This window comes from Charadrius vociferus, unplaced genomic scaffold (genome assembly GCF_000708025.1).
Source record: "Charadrius vociferus isolate BGI_N301 unplaced genomic scaffold, ASM70802v2 scaffold62, whole genome shotgun sequence".
Lineage (NCBI taxonomy): Eukaryota > Metazoa > Chordata > Aves > Charadriiformes > Charadriidae > Charadrius > Charadrius vociferus.
Window position 1 is genome coordinate 5,450,941 of NW_009647419.1, and position 20,463 is coordinate 5,471,403.

At 38.0% G+C, this 20,463-nt stretch overlaps 1 protein-coding gene across 1 annotated transcript in view; it reads right to left on the reverse strand.

The window, feature by feature from the left end:
* The window catches only part of KIF6 (kinesin family member 6), a 173,383-nt gene that overhangs the window by 14,384 nt on the left and 138,536 nt on the right, over positions 1–20,463 (reverse strand). Inside the window, exons 17-19 of the mRNA XM_009880465.1 lie at positions 5,791–5,875; positions 4,654–4,791; positions 2,940–3,032 (exon numbers count right to left, since the gene is read on the reverse strand). Of these exons, the coding sequence (XP_009878767.1) occupies positions 2,940–3,032; positions 4,654–4,791; positions 5,791–5,875 (316 nt within the window). The remainder of the gene's footprint in view (positions 1–2,939; positions 3,033–4,653; positions 4,792–5,790; positions 5,876–20,463) is intronic.

The following is a 20,463-nucleotide window of genomic DNA, read 5'->3' on the forward strand; positions in this document are numbered from 1 at the left end:
TTTCAACACTTAACAATTCAGCCATTTTTTTTTCAATTGAAAAAGAGACATGTTTGGCCATGAATCAAGTGCCTTTTATATGTGTGTATCCTTCTTAAGCCTCAAAAGGATTACCAGCTTCCCTTCTCTGTTATTTTGGTTATAAATTGATTTAATATAAAATACAATTTGAGGCTATCGCATTCCCTTCCTAAGGCTTAATTTTCTTTGCTAACGTGACTAAGGTGTGTCAAACAATAACAATTCATATGAATCATGCACTAGAAGGTGATCGAAAGATTTTGTTCAAACACATAAATAAAACTCAAGCAAGATTATGGAATATACCTTTATCCTTTATATGCAGAGACAGATAATTTATTACTTCTAATCCTGAAGATTGTATTTATATCCATTCACACTCAGGAGTTTGTCTGAATGGTTTTACTGCATACTTACTCTGTCAACAGCAGTCTTAGATTTCTGACATGCAGCCTGCTGAATTTTAGATCTTATATCTATTGAACACACCTGTGAACTGAATTCCATCTTGGAAACAGGTTTTATTTACACCATATTATATCAAATATAATTTATGTCCGTTTCTGCTTTTGTGACCAGTTATTCTGCTGGGTGAAGACAGCAATATCACTTCAGAGAAAAAGATTGTTGATTTCTAGATGAGTTAGAAACAAAGAGCCATTTGTGTCTCGGGACTATGTAACCAAGGGGAGCAATTGTAGCTTGAACTCATCCTACACAATCACGGGAACTGGTAAGTAAAGTTCCTGTGTCAACTGGGGTCAAAGAAATCCTGGGAAATAAATATGCTACTGTGTTATACTTTTAAAGCCTGTGAAATTGGAAACTTTTACTCTAAAATGTTATTGCCTCAAGTAGGGGGAAAAGTAAATTTTCATGCACAGTGGGATGTTAAGCCTGCAGCTCCTGTCTCACAAAAAGCAGAAATAGTGTTTCTACTTCCATATATATCACACTGGAAACGTATCTGTGTAAAATATGTTTAAACAGCCTAGCACAAACTAAGATCAGCTATCTGGAACTATAAGGAGGAAAGAGTAGTTAACTTCAAACAATCATTGCAAGAAAATTTGATAGAGATGGGAAAACAAAACTATATTCATCCTGAGTCCCTTTACAACTTAAGTTCAAGAAGATGAATGTTCTGGGTCTCTGATATGTATGCAAGGATCATCCAGTCAATCTCAGTCAACATGTCCATTACTTAGACACAGACAAATTGTTCATTGTAAAGAACGTGATTTTTCACAAGAGACCACATGGAGCAGTACAGGACTCTGAAGTAAGCTTGGCAGCTGAAAGCAACCAGGCACCTTCCCCCATTCTATTCAAAATGCTAGACACACTTTTCTGAGACCTGTCCTCGAGCAATAAACACAAATGGTAAAAGCATTTGAAAGAACAGTTTAAAAGACAATTAGAAAGAAACCAGTTATACAATTTTGCTTCTGAGCCAGGGTCGGGGAAGGAGAAATCACTGCTCCTGGAGGCCAGTCTCCCATTGCACTGGAAAGTGCCTGGGCATTATCACATATTCTTTTTAATTCTCGCTTAGACTACAAAAGATATCACTCTCCTGAGCAATGCATGAGCACACCAGCTGGAAATTGTTGTTCCCAAGACCAAAGGGGCAGAGAGGCTGTGCAAGAGGTCCTTAGTTCAAAGTTAAAGAGGCTGACAGTCATGGATTGCTGGAGCTAACAAATTTGGCTGACTTTGTGCTAAGCTAGACCAAAGATGCTCTCACATTCTGTTCCATCAGGTTTTCTGTGGGACAAGTAACCTCCAGCCTAAAACCAGAAATTAACAGCTCAAATTAGGCCTAAAACCTGCCAGCCATTTGCACAGCAAATAGTGCCTAAGTCTTGAGAGAACACAGAATAAGAATTGAAGTAGAGAAGACTAGAGTAAATTTTCATCAGTTTCAGACATCTGAAAATGCCTTTTTAGACAACTGTAGAGGATTATGCATTTCCTTCTCTGTTCTGATTATGAAGCATTTACTATAGATACACGAAAGGTTACAATAAAAATTAGAATCTATTTTACGGTTTTAAGAAAATCCAGTATTCAGTATTTAATGGTATGTAGGATATGTTAAGTTTGCTGCAAAGCAGGAAACATCATTTATGAAGAATAGTTATAAAATTGTAGGTAAAGCCACTCATCAGAGAAAGAGTACCTGTATAATGAGAAGGAGGGGGAGAGAGAGGGACAAAAAGAGAGCTAAGAGAGAGGTGGGGAGGGAGAGAGGAAGAGGGAAGGAGAGAGAACACCTCCATTTACTGTCAATGAATATGGAAACCTGCACATTCAGGTATGTGTTTTCCCGCACTCTACTTTGCTTGAAGGCTATGAAAGATCTATTACTGCAAATTTAAATTAGACTGATGATGAAACAACCAAGATGACTACATTTTTCTGCTGTAGAGGATGCACCAGTGTTTTACAATATCAAATGCCATATCATTGCAGAATAATATGCTGCATAAATGTAGCACCAGGACATTTTTCAACAGGAAATTTATCTAGGCTATATATTAAATAACTTCTTAATCTTTTTTTGGTTTGCAGCCCCCTGAATATATTCCAAAGGAGATATAGTCTTCTTATTTAACAAAATTGACTGATAATAGGCTTGCTTTTCTTAGCCATCTGTCATGGGTGATATGACCTAGTGACAAGTTTCCAGGGTCCCAAGACCAACAAGTCAAAAGAACTGAGTTACAATAAGCTACCTTCAATATGACTGAAAAATAACCGAATGATAAAAATTCATTTTCTACACAGTTATTTCTCTTGTAACTGGAAAGGCAGTGTTTGAGTGGGAGATTTGCAAAAGCATCTGGTGAACTGCACTTCTACTAAAACTGCATTTTCTTCTAAGTAAGTAAGGAAGAGAAAAATGACCAATTTACCTGTTGGGTGATAGATGTTGCGAGGATTTGATAAACTGGGGACAAACAGTTGTGGTATTTGGTGATCTAACCATCTCTGGCTTTTCCTGCTGGGTTTAGATTGAAAAACAAAATTATGTAGGATAGGATTTTTTTAGAGTGATTAATATTGGCCTACAGGTCTCAGCAATACCAAGGCAGGCAATGACTCATTCAGAAAACATGGAGTCTGAATCACACAGTATTTTCTTCACTTGGACAAACACTTCTGAACAAAGAGAAAAGTGTTTAGGATTGGTTCAAGTATTTTTAAGCTCAAGTTACAGGTTTTTAATATGTATCAGCACGTGCTCGCCGATTTGAGTTTCTTAGGGAGCTCAGATGTATAGGTAGGTCAAGATCCAACAAATCAATCCCAATTATTTTTTCCAGCTTTCTAATCTTCTACTGAGGAATCATGAGAGGCTGAATCCTGGACCTCTCCTGTTAAGGGATGGAGAAAACTGTGTTCCGGTGGATTCAAGAATATTACTTGCAGTGATTTGAAAAGCCTAAATATTTAGACAGGAGGGTGACTAAAACATTATCCTCTTTGCCACTAATATGGTTAGGGATTTTAACCGGAAAAGTATTTTGCAATGATAACTTGAAGTTAAGCTAGTTAGGTGGCACTTTATGGATAACTGAGTTCCTTGTGTTAAATTCCGTACTTACATTAGGCTGTTTTCTTAAAAATACAGTTTAAATATTTACTCATAAGAATGAAACAAAATACTATCTAAAAAATTCTTTATTTATAACAAATTTTCCCCAAAGAGTAAATCTTCTCTTCCAGTTAATAATAAATGATATGGGATGGATTGCACTCAGCACTCTTTTTCATTAGGCTGATGTGCATTTCAAGGCAGTGCTTTGCTGTGAGATGCCATGTCATTACTTGGAAGACATTAAAAGTGTCAGAAGGGGAGCATAAGAAAGCTACGTTGTTGTTTCAGTTGTTCCCTCTCAGGACCCTCTTGTACTGTCTCCTGTGTTTGTGAAACTGCGTAGCTTTCAGACTGACTGCCTTACGAACTTCTACTACACTGTTTAAAATGATATTTCTTTAGTTTCTTTTTACACAAGTCATTAAATTACAGCACTCTGTTTCTGCTGGGTTCTTAAACAGGCAATGATGGCAGTGGTGGGCCTCAGCTAGAGAGTGAGGGGACACATGCTCTGTGCTGAGAAATACTGACCCTCCGGGAGCTTGGGAAAGCTGAAAGGTTACTGGAGTCTTTGCAAACAAAGGAAGATAAAACCCAGTTATGTTTGCTGGGATTTGTCCATATTACAGCTATGACTGCCATCTTCTAATACGCACGTCATAAACCTGATGAAAACATAGTTTTGTTAGCAGTAAAAAATATTATTTTTTCCAATTTTCTCTATTTGTTTTATCTTCCTTCAGAGTTTTCAGCATTTTGGGACCATTCTTGGCTTCAATCAAGTTGTTTAGGGTAATGTCAAAACAGAAAATAGAGCAGAAAGCAAGGGTTTTGCTTCATTTGGGTTTGCTTCATACAAGTATAATTCACATTAGCTTTGTCTGATTTACATTGGCATAAGCACAGGTGACAGGCCCAAAATCCCATCTTTCATAGACCTTTCTATCTACTCAGTTAACTACTTCTTTAAGAAATGGTTGAAGATGTTACATTTACATGAAAATGGAAGAAATACAAATTTATTTCATACCTGTAGATTTATTGCCTCTTCAGACCACCAGACTTCGAAGTCTTTTTGCAACTTTATCTGGACTTTTGCCATAAGATGCTGCAGGTGCTCAATCTCTACCTTCAGCCCTTTCAAGCGATTGAACATTGCTTTATAACTAATACAGGAAGAAGAAAAGTGTATTACAGATCTTCCAACACATATCTGAACAAAGCTTTATCCTACCTAGAACAGTTACAGATTTCAACTATAAAAGAATATATAATAATCAGAGATGCAGGGGACACAGACTGATGGTAGGAAGAGAGATCTTATATTTTGTAAGAGGTTCACTGGGCAGTAAGTACAAGAAACTTATCCCACAAAGCTTTTATTTCACTAGAGAAGTTAGTGAAATTCAAGTGCGATCACTATTGATTAACAATGAAAATCCAGGCTCAATCAAAGACATCAATTATTCCTTTTGATTTCTCAGCATGTTACCATTAATAAACAACTGGTCGCCAGAGCCTGGATTCAGATAGGAGCTGATACTGATTCCCCTTTCAGATGGAAGCTTCATTAACAGGGCCTCCTGGCTAACATATAGTTGGAGATTTACCAGTAGTATGAAACAGCCAGAAGTTCCCTCACATATTGCACATTACATAAATGCTAGCAAATTACTTAGAACTTATTTCCTTGCATCTATTTTCTTTTATACTCCTGGCTACAGTGACATTAGAGCAAGGATTGGTTAACCAATGCATATTCTGCCTATCATTTACACTTAGTCAATGCTGTATAGCCTAAAGGTTTTCCTTAGGTCAAAGAAGGCAGGATATTTCTGAATCAACCAAAAAGGTTCACAATATATTCGGATTGGAACAACAAGTTTCTAACACTAATCCTCAGGGAGGACATTAAGCTATTTTTATTTACTTTTAGTCATCAGCCCAAGCATAAAATTTTCCCCGCTCACGTACTGTGGCATCTTACAGACAAAACAACAGCATATACACAAATTTAAAAACTATTAGGGAACCGAAAAGCTGACATTTTGAAAATGTCAGAGAAAACCCTGAGGGTAGCTGTGTGTGCAGAATTGTAACTGGAATATACTATCAGTACAATTTATCTTCTGAAGGATGGCAGAAGTTTGAGGCAGAAGTAATACCTTTTTTTTTCTTCTTCAATTTGCGTTCGAAGTTTCTCTTCTACTGGATCAAGCATATTTAGCTCTTCATAAGGACTGGAAACAGCTATAGGAGAAATGATCAGATGTTAGAATGACCATATGGTGTCAAAAGAAACAACTTTTAATTGGAAAACAATTTTTTTAACAGGTAGGTAATGAATCAGGGGTCATTAACTGTTTCTCTCTTCTGGAAATGTTTCTTCAAATTCTTTATTTATGCCTTACTTAGGAAGTAATGGAAAATGTCCTGAAACTATGTGAGAAATTTTAAAAGGTAAAGGAAAATTGAGGAAATACCTTAAAAGTAGCCTAAGAAAGCAGCTTAGGATTTCCCCATCCTATAACAGAGCTAGTTAGCATGCAATACACAATATGCTATTCTGAGAGATGGCAAACCAGTCTTTCCACCATGGGTTATACGTTCAGCAGTGAAAGGAAATGTAAAGTTACCTACTAGTATTACAACAGTTTCTATTTCTAGGATGAATGAGTATAGTTTAAGGTTCCTAAGAAAACATGTTTAACCTTTTTAACTGAAGAAAAATGAAAGAAACAAAAGATTTGCTGTACAATACACGCCAGTTTCCATCCTGAGTATTATTTCTGCCAAGAAAATAAATTCTACATCAACCTGTCAGGAGGCCTGAGGACTGCACCCTCTCTTCAAGGAAAGGAATTCTGTCTGGAACAAGAGGGCAGTAATGACCCCTCTCCGCCTGTCAGCGCGCCAGCTGAAACCATTAATCTTTTGTTGTAGCACCCTGTAGCTTAATATAGATGAAGCTGAAAAGCATTTTATTTCATTTAGAGCACTTAGGTCAAGCATGTTAATACAGATAGCCAAGGTGGACAAAGCCCATGCACAATTCTCATTTCATACATCAAAAGGCTTTGCTGGATGTGCAGATTACAAAAGAAGGATAAGATGAAGACATTTGTTGTGGTCAGAGTACCCTCAAAAGATTAAAAAATAAACCGCTTGGAATGTTAAAGTGAATGCACAAGCCAGGAGGTGCAAACATCATGGCAGATGATGCTACTACAGTGGCATTATACAACAAGTTATACCCAAACACATTGGATAACAAGAAGGCCACCATAATCACACCAGAACCTTTAAGGAAAGCAGTAAACCTTTCAACGATTACAAGGGATCCGGATTTTCTGATGTGTCAGATTTCATCCTCAGGAGAAGGAATAATGTGGGAAAGTGCAGAGCTACACAGGGAATTTGTGGGGAGACACTGCAGAGCTCCTGAGGCTTCACACTTGTTTTGACCTCATGAATACACAGCATCAAGACTTGAGAGAAATGCGCTCTGGTGGAACAAACTGAAACGATTTAGGGAGTTGCTGCCTCCCAAGTGAGCCACACTAACAGACCGTGTGAGCATCCTTAATATGTTTCCATGGAAAGCCAGCCAGACTAAGCTTGAGCCATCTTCAACAGTGGTTAAAGGGGACTCTTCAGAGCACACTGAAGTACATTTGGCCTATTTGCACAATCTGTTACGGTGTCTGAGTTCAGGAGGTAGTGGCTCCAGCCTCTTATAATGAAGGGAGATAATACAGAGTGGAAGACTAACATTTTGAAATGCTAATGCTGTTTCTGAAGTGAGGACTTCCCTACATGAAAACATCACCAAATTCTGCTAGTCATTCCAGAGTGATGCAAGGCCGTAATATTGCATTTTTCCTTCCCTGATTTATTTGGATATCTAGTACTTGGAAAAATATTTTTGCGCTAGCTCTGAAAGGGCAGCCAAACTTAGGTAGAATTCTGTCAGATACATAAAAACACCAAGAAAAATGTTTTTCTGCTGCTGATTACCCATTGTAGAAGGGATCATTTGGTTGTAAGTTATCTTCAGAAATAACAATAAAGCCTTTTATATGAGATGAGTACCTCTTATCACACAAAGGCCCCAGCACCCTCAACCCTGAATACAGCTACGCCCATTATCGCTAGCAATACGCTGGTGATGAAAGCAAGAAACACAGCTATGGGCAAGGGGAGCAGCACAAAGTTTTGTATATGGACAGAATGGAAAGATATGAGTTCACGGCAAGCTGATGGGGCCCCAGCAGCAAAAATAGCATTGGCTATTTCATCAAGTAAATGGCTGAAACTTAGACATCCATCACAGTGTTCCAGTCGCAAAAGCAGAAGAGATCTGACCACAGTGTCAGGTGAAGGCCAGCGGTAAGTCAAGTCCAGGACATGCCTGCTTGGGCACTACTTTGTAACTTCTCTGGTGTCTTTTCCCAGACTGTTGCAGTCTCCATTTCAGCTTTTCGTCATGCCTGTTCATTGCAACAACCGTGCTTGTGAACTGAATAGCATTCTGCTCTAAAGACTAGACCTTTTTGAATCTGGCTACTGTAATATATACAGATGAACACATGGTGCTTTCCTGATGTTCCAAGCAAAAGAGACCTATGGTCTGGTGGAGTGTATTTCAACCCTTTTGTTTGCTGCTGCTTCTGCCTTCTCCTCATTCCCTGCTACTTCTTTTCTCCCCTCTCCCCTTTACCTTTCCTGAATCTCTGTAGTGGCCTCTTTCTGCCCCTGGGCTTCTGCTGCTGCTGCCTTATACCCCTCTCCTCCCACCAGCCCAGGCAATTTCAGCTACAGCTGAAGGTAGGAAGCTAAGACAGAAGCTACGGGCTCATTGTATCTCATGTCTAATGTTAGCATTCTTCAGTATGCAGGTTCAGTTATTTTAAAATAACATGACAGGGCAAACTGACTAAATAGACAGTAAAATATAGAAAGCATAATATTTAATGATACATTTAAGAGAGATACCTAAGAAGAAATACTTTATTTTTGCTACAGGTTTTTAGTCCTCTGAAGAGTTTCTTTCTATTGTATATGTCCGCCTGCCAATGCAGAAACAGAAAATGTTTATTAAACCATCAAATTATTTCATCTATGTATTAACCACATAGATACGAAGTACATGTAAATTACAAAAACCTGAAAATTCACAAGACCCAACTTTTGCCCATATACATTAAAAAATCTGCAATACATTAAAAACTGCAGAGGTGGTACTGATGAAATATTAACTATTAGATACCATTTCTGCCACTGCACAGAAGAACACAATGTGGTATCTGCTTTGTTCACTTTTAATTCATTGGTTGACAGTTTGTCATATGAAACTTGATTGTATGGTTTAGGTCTACTCTTTTAGTGCATCAACAGAGACGAGCCATTCAGCAATATCACATGCACTTTCAGTGCCCCAGTGACTTCTCCTGGGAAATAAATGCAGTCACTGCAATTTGATCCTGGATAATGCAGACCCAGGTTTCAGGGGTCCAGGGGAGGTAGGACGTGCATGTTTAGGAAAACTTTACCTCTGTATATACTAGGGGTTTCTGTTGGCATGCCTCCATCTAATTCTATACAACAGAGTTATTTTAGCAGAAGTCAGCAATGTATTCATAAATAGTATTAGTTCTTTTACATCAGCATAACTTAACACAGAGCTGTGGCAAAACTTGCAAATCCTATGTTGTGATGTCTTTTGTTAAGAGTACTGAGTCACATGATGTAAAGAAGAGATTTTGACAGGGCTACATTGGGTAGTGAAATAGCTAGCAACTTTCATATTTATCTTCAGGCTAACCGCTTTTGTTTCATCTTCAGACGCAACCCAATTGGTGAAGCGAGGCACAGGATACAGCTGATACCAGCTGCCTGCTTAGAGAGGAAGGTGAGCTCTGCATAAGCTGACACTCAGTTCATATCATAAAGGTTTGTGGGTTATGGCTTTTTTTTCATAAAGAAGATCCTAAGAGGCATTTTAAGATACAACGACTTTGTTCTACTGAAAGGGCCAATTTTGGAGCACGGGATGTAGTAAATTTTACAACACATTCCAAATCACCAAATCAGACAGTACCAGAAAGAAATGATAGCACCTGCTAACTGGATCGCTATTTCAAAGCAATATGACAAGCATGGATGAAAAACACTATTTCTAGCATGAGATACCAAGTGTCATCACCATAGTTTACTGCAAGCTAGCAACAACTTGAAATACTCTGGCAAATTCTTGTCTACACTCAGAAAATTTTGCAAGAAACTCTCTGTGACCCTGAACTTTATACTCTCTAGGGCGCTCATATATTTCTCGTCCTGAGTGTATCCTAGAAGTCAAACTCCTAGGGATTTATTGCCTTGTGCCTCAAATAACATTGTGCCCTGCCCTCCAGCTGTACTTTTGCAGTCAAAGATTTTCATTTTTTCACTGGATAGTCTTGTGTTTATCTGCTTAAATTTATAGTCACTTGAAGTAACCACATTTAGAACTGACTTCAGTATCCAGTTAATATTTTTACTGCTTTATTTATCAGGTTTGCAGCTTTTGGCAAACTTGGGCTTTAGTGCTTTCAAACTGGACCATATGCTGTCATTTGAGTTTTTTAAAAAGAACTACCCATCCATTGTTATTCAGGATCAGCTTACAAGTAATTCTTCCCTTCTTCTTTCTTATTCCTCCCCTGAACCACGTCAACCTATGTTTGTCACCAGGCACCACGTGTGTACCTTATACAAAAGCAAAGATGGGTATGCACATGAAACTCAGGAGAAGACAAAAATACCCTAATGTCTGGAAGATTTTATATTGTAGGTTTTAGAGCAATTTATGCCTTATCCTAATGCAATAGATTTTTAAAAATTTCAGGCAGTCGGTCATGAGCATATATTGAAACAAACTGTCCTATTTTCAGCACTTTACAAATTTGTGCATGTGTGGGGGATTAAGGGCATGTGCATTTTGTTGATTTTTATTTTTATTTTAATCACTGAATTTATTAAAAGGGTCCATTGGTATCTGCTTTTCTTGGTATCATTGTATTGTTTATTGTTTTACTATCTTAATATTGGCTCAAACTAACTGACTTCCAATGCACACCTGGAAAGTGGAGCTATTTTTTCCAGTCTCTGTGAGCTGTTTTGGCTAAATACAGACTCACATTTCAATTCCCTCAAGTTTCTTCTTTGAAACTAGTCATCTATATATTTGCTCCTGAAAATACATGGCATATGAAACAGAAGGCGTTGCCTTCACATCAGCTGCACTCAAGCCATAAAAGTTTCTGAAACCGTTGTGGCTAGAAGTTCTCTGTTGGTTTCCAAATATACAAGTACAATATACTGGGGAAAAAAAAGACAAAAAAAAAAGGAAGAAAAAAGGAGCTTCAAGTTTAATATCTTCCACACACGCCAGCTGATCTAGTGGAATAGTGACATAGCTGGGTCTTAGTCAGGAAACCCCTACTAAGTCAGATTCTTGCCTACACTTAATAAATGCATTTTACCATTTGATTACATGAGATTGTGCTTGCATCATTTATCTTGTTCATATTATTAGATAAAACCATATTACTATTAGATAAGCCATTAGATAAACCCATGGTATTTTAATGATTAGGGCAACCAAGATGATTGAGGGATTGGAGCATCTCCCTTATGAGGAAATGCTGAGAGAGCTGGGACTCTTTAGCCTGGAGAAAAGAAGGCTGAGGGGAGACCTTATTATTGCTTACAAATATCTAAAGGGTGGGTTGAAGGAGGATGGAGCCACACTCTTCTCGGTGGTTCCCAGTGACAGGACGAGGGGCAATGGACATAAGTTGAAACATAGGAAGTTCCATTCCAACACACGGAAAAACTTCTTTACAGTGAGGGTGACAGAGCACTGGCACAGGCTGCCCAGGGAGGTTGTGGAGTCCCCTTCTCTGGAGACTTTCAAGACCCGCCTGGATGCAGTCCTGAGTAATGTGCTCTGGGCAATCCTGCTTTAGCATGGACTAGATGATCTCTAGAGGTCCCTTCCAACTCTGAAGATTCTGTGATTCTGTGATTCTGTAATGATCTTCGTCTGCCTCCCAAGAAAGGGTATGGTTTGTCATCCATAAGTTTTGAGGCTTCATTAGCATTCGTTTCTACAACATCCAAGAGCTTTCTTGGAAAAAAAAAACTTTGCTAAGTTTTGTCATGCACTTCTTGAAAGAAAAGGATGGAAAATACTTCTGAAGTTGGTTGCTTATCATGAAGGTCAGACATTAGGAATACACTGCCACCAATGTGCAGACCACAGTTGCAGTAAGACAACACCGTAACTTTTGTAAAGCAATGCCTGGTCAAGATACAAACTTGACTGAGAACAACATAGTTCAACTTTACTGACAATAAGGAATATCTAAGGGTGCTAAAGGTGAGGTCACACTGAGTGTCACAGAGCATAGAAGAGATACTGAAGCTTTAGTGCATCCACATTTCTTGCAAGGGATTCTCAGATAAGCAGATGTGCAGTTCTCAGTTCTGAGAAGTGCCAGCCTGACTGTGCATGAGCAATATAAATAGGCATGCACAGTAAATCCTGTGCTTGCAGGTCACATTTTGGAATGCAATGCGCACAGCAACTGTGGGATCAATTCAATAGGTCTAATATTTTCTAAAAAGGGTGTTTTACCTGCATTCTGTGTGGAACTCTGGCTGGGGTTGTCAGTACAAACACTCCTGACAATGCACAAAAACATCTATTTTGGACTGTACACTGAGTTTGTAACAATGCCATTTGAAATAATATTAAGGAAAAATAAGCATACATGTTTTATACTTAACTGCTTCTGTTTCAGCTGTATATAGGTATAGATGGGTCATAAAACTGACACGTCACTTCAAGTTAGACAATAAAAGAGGTTTTGACCTTGATTCAAGAGGTGAATACTAACAAAAAAAATGTACATGGTAGTATCAGCCTGGAAAAATTGATCTTTCTGCCATAAGGTATTAGTAAAAGACCTTTCATCTGCAAGAGAGAAGTAGAGGAGATGATAGAAAACAGAAAGGAAAATTACACCATTGTTGGTGAAATCAATATATTATGGGTATGGGGTTGCATCATACAGTGTTTACTTTAACCCTTGTCCCAATTAAGACAAAAGGTGTTGGGCCTGAAGCACTTCTATCACGGATCTGATTTTTTTTTCTGTGCAAATGGCAGAGAGTATGTGATAAGACCTCACATCGGTTAAGTGTACAATAAGGACCTAAGTACTACAGAAGTTTTGTTTCCACTCTCCCACCTGGCTACTCCATCAGCCCTCCAAAAGAGTTTTCTGAATGCTTTTCTAAATGTTGGAATGATGTGTGAGTTTTCCAGAAAATTTCTGAAGCCACAACCAGAGGATTTCATGTCCACAGAAATGTTATTCATTAAGAAGATTCATTTTGATGTTGTTCACTGTTCTGGCACATGTGCTAGATCAGGGCCATATACAACTTGGGCGGTTACGGGGACCAGATTATGTTTTTGGGACCCTCTGTCCCTGCTGGCCACACTCATAAACCACATTGAGTGCCAAACTTTTACTGGTCCTCCCATGTACATACCCACTGGCTGCAGTTGCAGAACAGCTAGGCTGTCTGTGGTGGGCTACCAGCTCAAGAAGGTGCGAGAAATACACAGGTATTTAGGCATTTCTCATGACTCAGACAGCTTTTTCCTATGACCTATGAAGGAAAGGATATTGAGCTTGGTGTTCTGGTAGCTGCTGGCTGAATTACACTGTACTGTATACTGAGAAGAGACAATCCTGACATATCCAGAAATAATTACAACTTATCCACAAGATTCCTATCTGGAGAAGTATATCCAACCTCTGCAAATTTGTGGGATATTATTAGGAAGTACTTGTTTCAAGTCGTTACTTCCTTTGATCTTAAACATGCAAAAATTTTTCAGCAAAGTAGTAGTGAATTAATTCTTTCAGCCATTTCAGCAAAACATAAAATGGAAGAAGTTTTTCACCAGATTTGCAGCTTGTTCTGAAACACTGGATGTCACATTAGCCATGCTGTTTCTCATTCACTCCTTGTCCTGTGCTTTACATGATCAGATGGAAATTGATATTCTAGGTCTGACCTTTACCTTGAAAAAAGTCAAAGCAGATACAGATGTGAAAGAGCTCCATTTTTTCTTTACAGTTCATTAGATTACAGAACTTTTGTTTGTTACAAAGAGCTCTCACGGAGGAAACCTTGACTGACAGAGAACTAGTCAAGCTGCCCAACTCACCCACTGTACATGGCCAAGAAGAAAGAAGTTTGCAGCACCTTAAACTGTAAGTTACTCGAAGTTATCCTGCCAGCTTTTTAGAGCCAACAGAGAGAGGCTACTCTGAGATATACTGAAGGTAGAGCAAACAAGCTTAGGCCTAGAATCAGTAGACTGTGTGCATAAATCCAAATTTATCTTTTGCTCACTCCACCTCAAATTCTGTCTTAGAATGACACAATCATTCTTGTTGGAAGGGACCTTGGAAGGCTGCATGGTCTAATCTACTGCTCAAAGTTGGGTGAAAACTGAATCAGACTAGATTGTCCAGACATGTCGTGAAAAACTCCGAAGTCAGAGATCCTGCAAACTTCTCTGAGGACCTCTTTTAATGTATAACTATTCTCACAGCACCTTTTTCCTAATATCTTAATTTCAGTAGACCAAATTAGAGAATTGAGAGCTTCATCTCCAGATTCTCTCTTGCTCACTTGCTAGTCACTAGAAGGAGTCTCTAAATAATAATGCAATTCACACTTAATTTTTTAGTATTTCAGAAGAAATACTTACTGCAAGAAAGCTCACAGAGACTGCAAGCTGTTCCAACAACAGTGAAATGCTGAAGTCAATGTTAATGAAACTGAGAACTGGATAGCTGTGCTACAAGTTCATGACTCCTAATAAAAATATCACTTGATCCAAAGATGTCTTTGCTCTTTTTCGAGGTCTGATAAGCTGAAGTTGAATGGTTCGCATGGGAAGCTTAATAGGTACCCATGAGTAATCTCAGAATTTTCTCTGACAGTTCAGGAAAACATTTTTGCAAAGGTTTCCAGTAAAGATGCAGTATTCTCTTTCTTGAAGACACAATGAAAGGGAAAACTCATGGCTGCGTCTAGAATTTAGCATTGTGCCTTGTAAAATCTGCCAAAAAGAGTAACAGAAAAAACACAGCAACAAATAAAACCACAAAACACCATGGAAAGGCTGAAGAGAAACTTATGGAAGGAAAGGTGTGTGCAGGCTGGAGGCCTGAAGAGACAGGTTTAAGAAGTGTCTTCTTATTAGAGTATCCTCCTACAGTTTTCAACTTCATTCCTACATAATACTGGGAAAAACCCAAAACGTACTACCTAATAAGAAAACTCAAGAACTGCTGCCAGGGAATCACTGATGCTTGTCTAGCTGCTGCTTCAAATCCGTGATTCTTTTCCCTGATTGTGATAATCTTTACAGAAGAACTTGGTACACATAAAAATAGAAAAACTCTTCAAGAGAGTTTTTGCCATATAATGTGCTCACTTAGAGCACAAAATAGCATGTGAAAGCAAGACAGTAAGTCTGTTAGGGTGTGTAACTTCACAGTCACCACAGGCTAAAGTCTATGCTTTTCTCCTCCAAAAGAAATGTGGAATAAGGACTTAAATACAGTGCAGTAACAAGAAGCTAGAAAGATCCTCTAATCTACTTATAATACCCTATATAACTACTTATATATGTCTTCAAAATTAATTGTCCATCTGTATTTCAGGTATTTGCTTAAAAACTGATTTGGTAAATATTTCTAAAAGCACTTCATATGTTACAATAATTGCACAAAGCAAATTCAAAGGTATCATTACTTTTGTCAGTGTGAAACTGTTATTTTAAAAAAGGCAAAGAGGTATTGGTTTCTGAATGTTCAGCCAGTTTTGCTACTGATATTTTTGTGTTAGCAATAGTGAAAAATCATCATCCTTTTTAACAAGCATGGTCTTACCAGCTTTCTGTCAGTCCCAGAATTCCAAAAATAAACCTTAATGCAATGCATTTCTGCTTTTTTTCCTTTGAAATAGAAAGACTGAAGAAATGAAATCCATCACTGGAGTGGCCTTGATACCACTAGAGGTCACCCTAGGAATAAAATCAGTGCCTTGCATGCACAAGAACAGCGAACTTTTACAAAAACACCTCTGTTGCTTGACATTTCAAGCACAAATAGATAGAAGAATATAACACACAGAAACACCGTGCATATCCAAATTGTGAATTTCTAAGAGAAATCTTTCCCTTATTCTGAGGGCATTGCCAAATAACTACACTGCTCTTTCAGTCAAAAAAAAAAAAAAAAAAGTAGCGTATTTTACAGACTGGAAATACATGAACCCACGTACACAGTTTTAGAGGAAGCATTTTTGGATACCCAGCAGCACTGGGGACATGTTGCTTTATCTCTTGTAAAAAAAAACCTTAAAATTCTGGACTCCATACAGAATATTTCTCTAAAGTGCCTTATTTAGTATCTATCATTTTTCAGCACCCAAAATGATGGTCTTAAAACAGGCTGTCTATTATTCTCCATGGACTACATTGGATTTGTGTGGGAAAACACAGACTGCCACTTTCCTCAGCTTCTGTTATTTTCATTGAAAACACTTGTGTCTCTTCACTTCACGGCATTAGTACAGATCAAGATTCTCCTGCTTCATTTGAACAAAGTTAAAAGGCATCTCAGTTACAAGACGTAAAGCACTGAAAGAAACTGAGCTCACTTTATTTAAGTAGGGATTTATTTAAATAAGAGATTAACTCTGATGCAACCCAGCAGTTTGGAAGTGCTATGTGCTTTCCATTCACACAGATCACAGCAGATGAGTTCAAGACAGTTATTAATGATTAGCCTAATTAATGTTACATATGTCTGTAGAATGCTGCTATGGTTGCAGAGAGAACTATAACACCCTTCCTAAACATACCTTATATCCTCACCAGATAAAAAACCATGGTGGTCCAGCCTTTCTAGTGGCATGGGCTATATTGGAAGTGTTCCAGGTCAGGCTGGATGGGGCTTTCAGCAACACGATCTAGAAAAAGATGTCCTTCTCCATGGCAGGGGGGTTGGACTAACTGATCTTTAAAAGAACCTTCCAACCGGAACCATTCCGTGATTCTATGATATCTCACTCTGGACAAGTGAGAGCAGCAGCTCCCAATTCTCTTGCTCCAGATATGCAGAAATGCATCAGACAACGCATTTTCATCCCATCGAGTATGGGATATATGGTAGTGGCAGCTACTCAGAGCACCACAAACTAGTGCATTGGAGGAATAGTTTCTCTGAAATTCTTTCCTAACACTGGCTGGATTATTCCTGCAGTAGTACCCTGATGCATTATGCAGCACTGTCTGTCCCTGCTTTATTTTGGTACTGATCATGCTGTTCTTTCACTTCTAATCAAGGAAAGGTGAGGAAGCAGAATGAAACACACTATAAAGGAACACACAGCAGGGCAGGACCAAGGGCATAAACTGATACTAATATCTTTAGAACAGGTATGTAACTTTGAAAATGTAGGAAAAGGTGACGTAGAAAAAGCTATAGAGAGAACAAAGATAAAGAGAAAGCTCCCTATTTTTGCTTAAAACAAATGTGTGTTACAAATCCAAATATAAAAATAACAGATGCCAAAATCCTTGCTCTCAGGCATTTGCCACTAAATCAAATGCTGGTATGCATTTTCGGGGATTCAAATATATCTGTTATTTCTAACTCACCTAGTCATTTTATTTTTCATGAGGAATGGGCTTTTTCAAAGGAAGTTTGCTCAAAAAGGGACTTGGGAACAGCTCTTTGAATAACAGCAGAAATATAAAATGTTATTTCTAACACCCAAGTTACAAAACCTGGGAAAACAAGGTTGTTTGTTTGGTTTTTTTTTTTAATAAAATGTTGATAAAACTGGGCATTCATGCTGAAATCCTTACAAAGGACACAGATTTGTAACAAAGACCCTTATTTGTCATCTTTACCCATGTTATATTATACTTTTTTTTTTTTTCCAAATATCTCCATAGATACAACGGAGTTGGACAGAAAGAGAGAGGTTAATTCGGTCCCAACAAAACTCCCCAGAAGCAGAAAGGTTTTGCCCTGTCTCGATGTTTTCAGGAGAATCGCAAAAGAACTGATAGGTTGCTACTAGCCCAGATTTCAAAATTTACATAAAAAGAGAAAGGAGGCTCATGGAGAACAAGATGAATAAGAAGCATATTTGAAATGGAAAGTTGCAATACTGCATTTCAACTAAACTGATAATGTAACTGCAATTATCGATCATGAGGGACATGTTGTGCTGAAGATGCTGCATCACTGGCCACAGACTCTAACACTCGTGTTAATTTAGAAAACACGTTTTATACTGCACATAATGAATGACACTTCTGCGTGTGAAGCTTTGTGAGGATCTGCTTGAAGCTGGCTGAACAGCCTGGAGGACTGGTAGATTTACTACACATTTCTGCTGATACAGTCAGATCAGCCAGGAGTGTGTTCAAGGGTCCTCCCTAACTTCCAGAGCTGACCCAACAGAGGCCTCTAATTGAGATGTAGTTGAATAGGGAAAACTGTGCTAGTCTCAGTTCAATTGCTTTTGTTATGGAAAGTTATGGTACAAAATATGTCTTTGCTAGCATGGCTGCATCCCCATAGAAGTATCTTCCCATTACAATATGTCATAGGATTTCCTATGTCATCAGGCAAGTCCAACTTAGGATTCAGTCTTCACCCAGTGATGGTGAATATTATTACATTAGCCTGATAGTCTGTAATCATGTTCTACCAGCGCAAAACTGAAATAAGATAATGAAGAATCAGGTCCTGTATTTTGCTGAAATGCCAGTTTAAAGCACCTTAAAATAATGCTTCATTGGAATCATATTTGTTTTCCTTCTACAATGTTGCAAACCCCAGGGAAAGCTTTTGTTTCCCTTCTTTTCTTCCATCTTTTTCACCCAGAAGCATGCTGCTGACCCAATGTTTTTGCTCTGTCAGTACTTCAATAGTTTGCACATTATTTCATTTTAAATACTGCCTAAAAAATGCAGTTGAGCATGCAAAATGAATTTTAAATACTGCTTAAAATGAAGTTAGGCATGTTACTTTGAAAGATCTTACTGAATGCAACAAGTTATTTGCATAATAAGGTATTCTTACAATTAATAAAGATGAAAGTCACACTGAGAGTGAATTCTTGCAATTTCACACAAAGTATTTGATGTTTCTGGTTGTGTACTGAAACACATGAAACACTGAAAAACATGGAGCGCTCCCTTGCCTCCAATGAAACCTCCCATCTATTTGTGTCCTTTGTTAACTTCCAGCATATAGTGTTTTAAAAGAGATAGCTAGCTAAGAACAATGGGCTAAGTAGTGGAGTTTTCCTTCAATAAGAAATCCACATCTTAAGCATAGCCACGAGGGAAACAGAAATCCAACTAGAATAGCTTCTTAAAGAGTTTTAACCATAAAATGCTTTAAGATAAAAAAAAAAAAAAAAGGCAGCTGGAAGATGTTAACTTGATTTCTAATTGAAACAATGGTGTGTTTTATTTCATGTTGGGATTTCAACAGACTCCTAATTAGACTTTTTACCATGCAGTTTTCATTTAAAAATATCTTGATGACATTCTGGTCATCAAGAAGATCCTGGGAGACTTGACACCTGTTACTCCTTGGAAGAACATTCATCCAAAAAGGCAGGCAGGCAAATAATACTCCCCAACTCACAGAATAAATATTTAGTCAAAATATCCAGAGTATTTAAAAGAATAATGAAGGGGGAAAAAAAAAGTCTGGAAAATACTTTGTGCGGTCCAGACTTAGTGATGATAAGCAGATAGTAATGCTCAAAACAAAAGCCAAAAACACATGGGTTGCTTGCTATGTTGTGGAATACTAATAGGATATTTACAATGTGAATGTATAGCTTGTAAAGTCACTACTATACCATTTCTTAAGGACATGAAAAAAATTATGCGTACCTCTTTTATGAAAAGCAGCTTAGATAGTTATTGAAAACAGTATTTGCAACACAGTTTTCTATATAGTAAGAAATAGGTATACAAGACCAGATGTTATACAGATTGAAACCTACAGTCAGAATATATCAATTTATTTTTTGAGACACTGAATAAGGAATTCTCATAAACAGCATTGGTGTGATTCATCTTGATGTAACTTCTTAAAGTGGCATAAAATTAGAAAATAGACAGTATTAAAACCTGGAGTGAATTAAAGAAAGAATTCCATGTTATATTGAAGATAGCACCTTCAGTTTTAACTTCAGATACTAGAATAGAATAGAATAGAATAGAATAGAACAGAACAGAACAGAATAGAACAGAACAGCACAGCACGGCACAGAACAGAGCAGAACAATTCTGTTGGACAGGACCTAAAACTATCATCTAGTCCAACTGCCTGACCACTTCTGGGCTGACCAAGTTAAAGCATGTTACTAAGGGCATTGTCCAAATGCTTCTTAACTGGCATCAACCACCTCTCTAGGAAGCCTGTTCCAGTGTTTGATCACCTTCTTGGTAAAGAAATGCTTCCTAATACCAAGTCTGAACCTCCCCTGACACAGCTTTGAACCATTCCCAGGTGTCCTGTCCCTGGATACCAGGGAGAAGAGATCAGCACCTCCTTCACTTCCCCTTCTCATACTGATCAAAATAAACTGAGTTTGATTCCTGGGGTTTATTGACATGGGCAGCATTAATTTTCACTGCTGATTTTTAAATAAAAATAAGA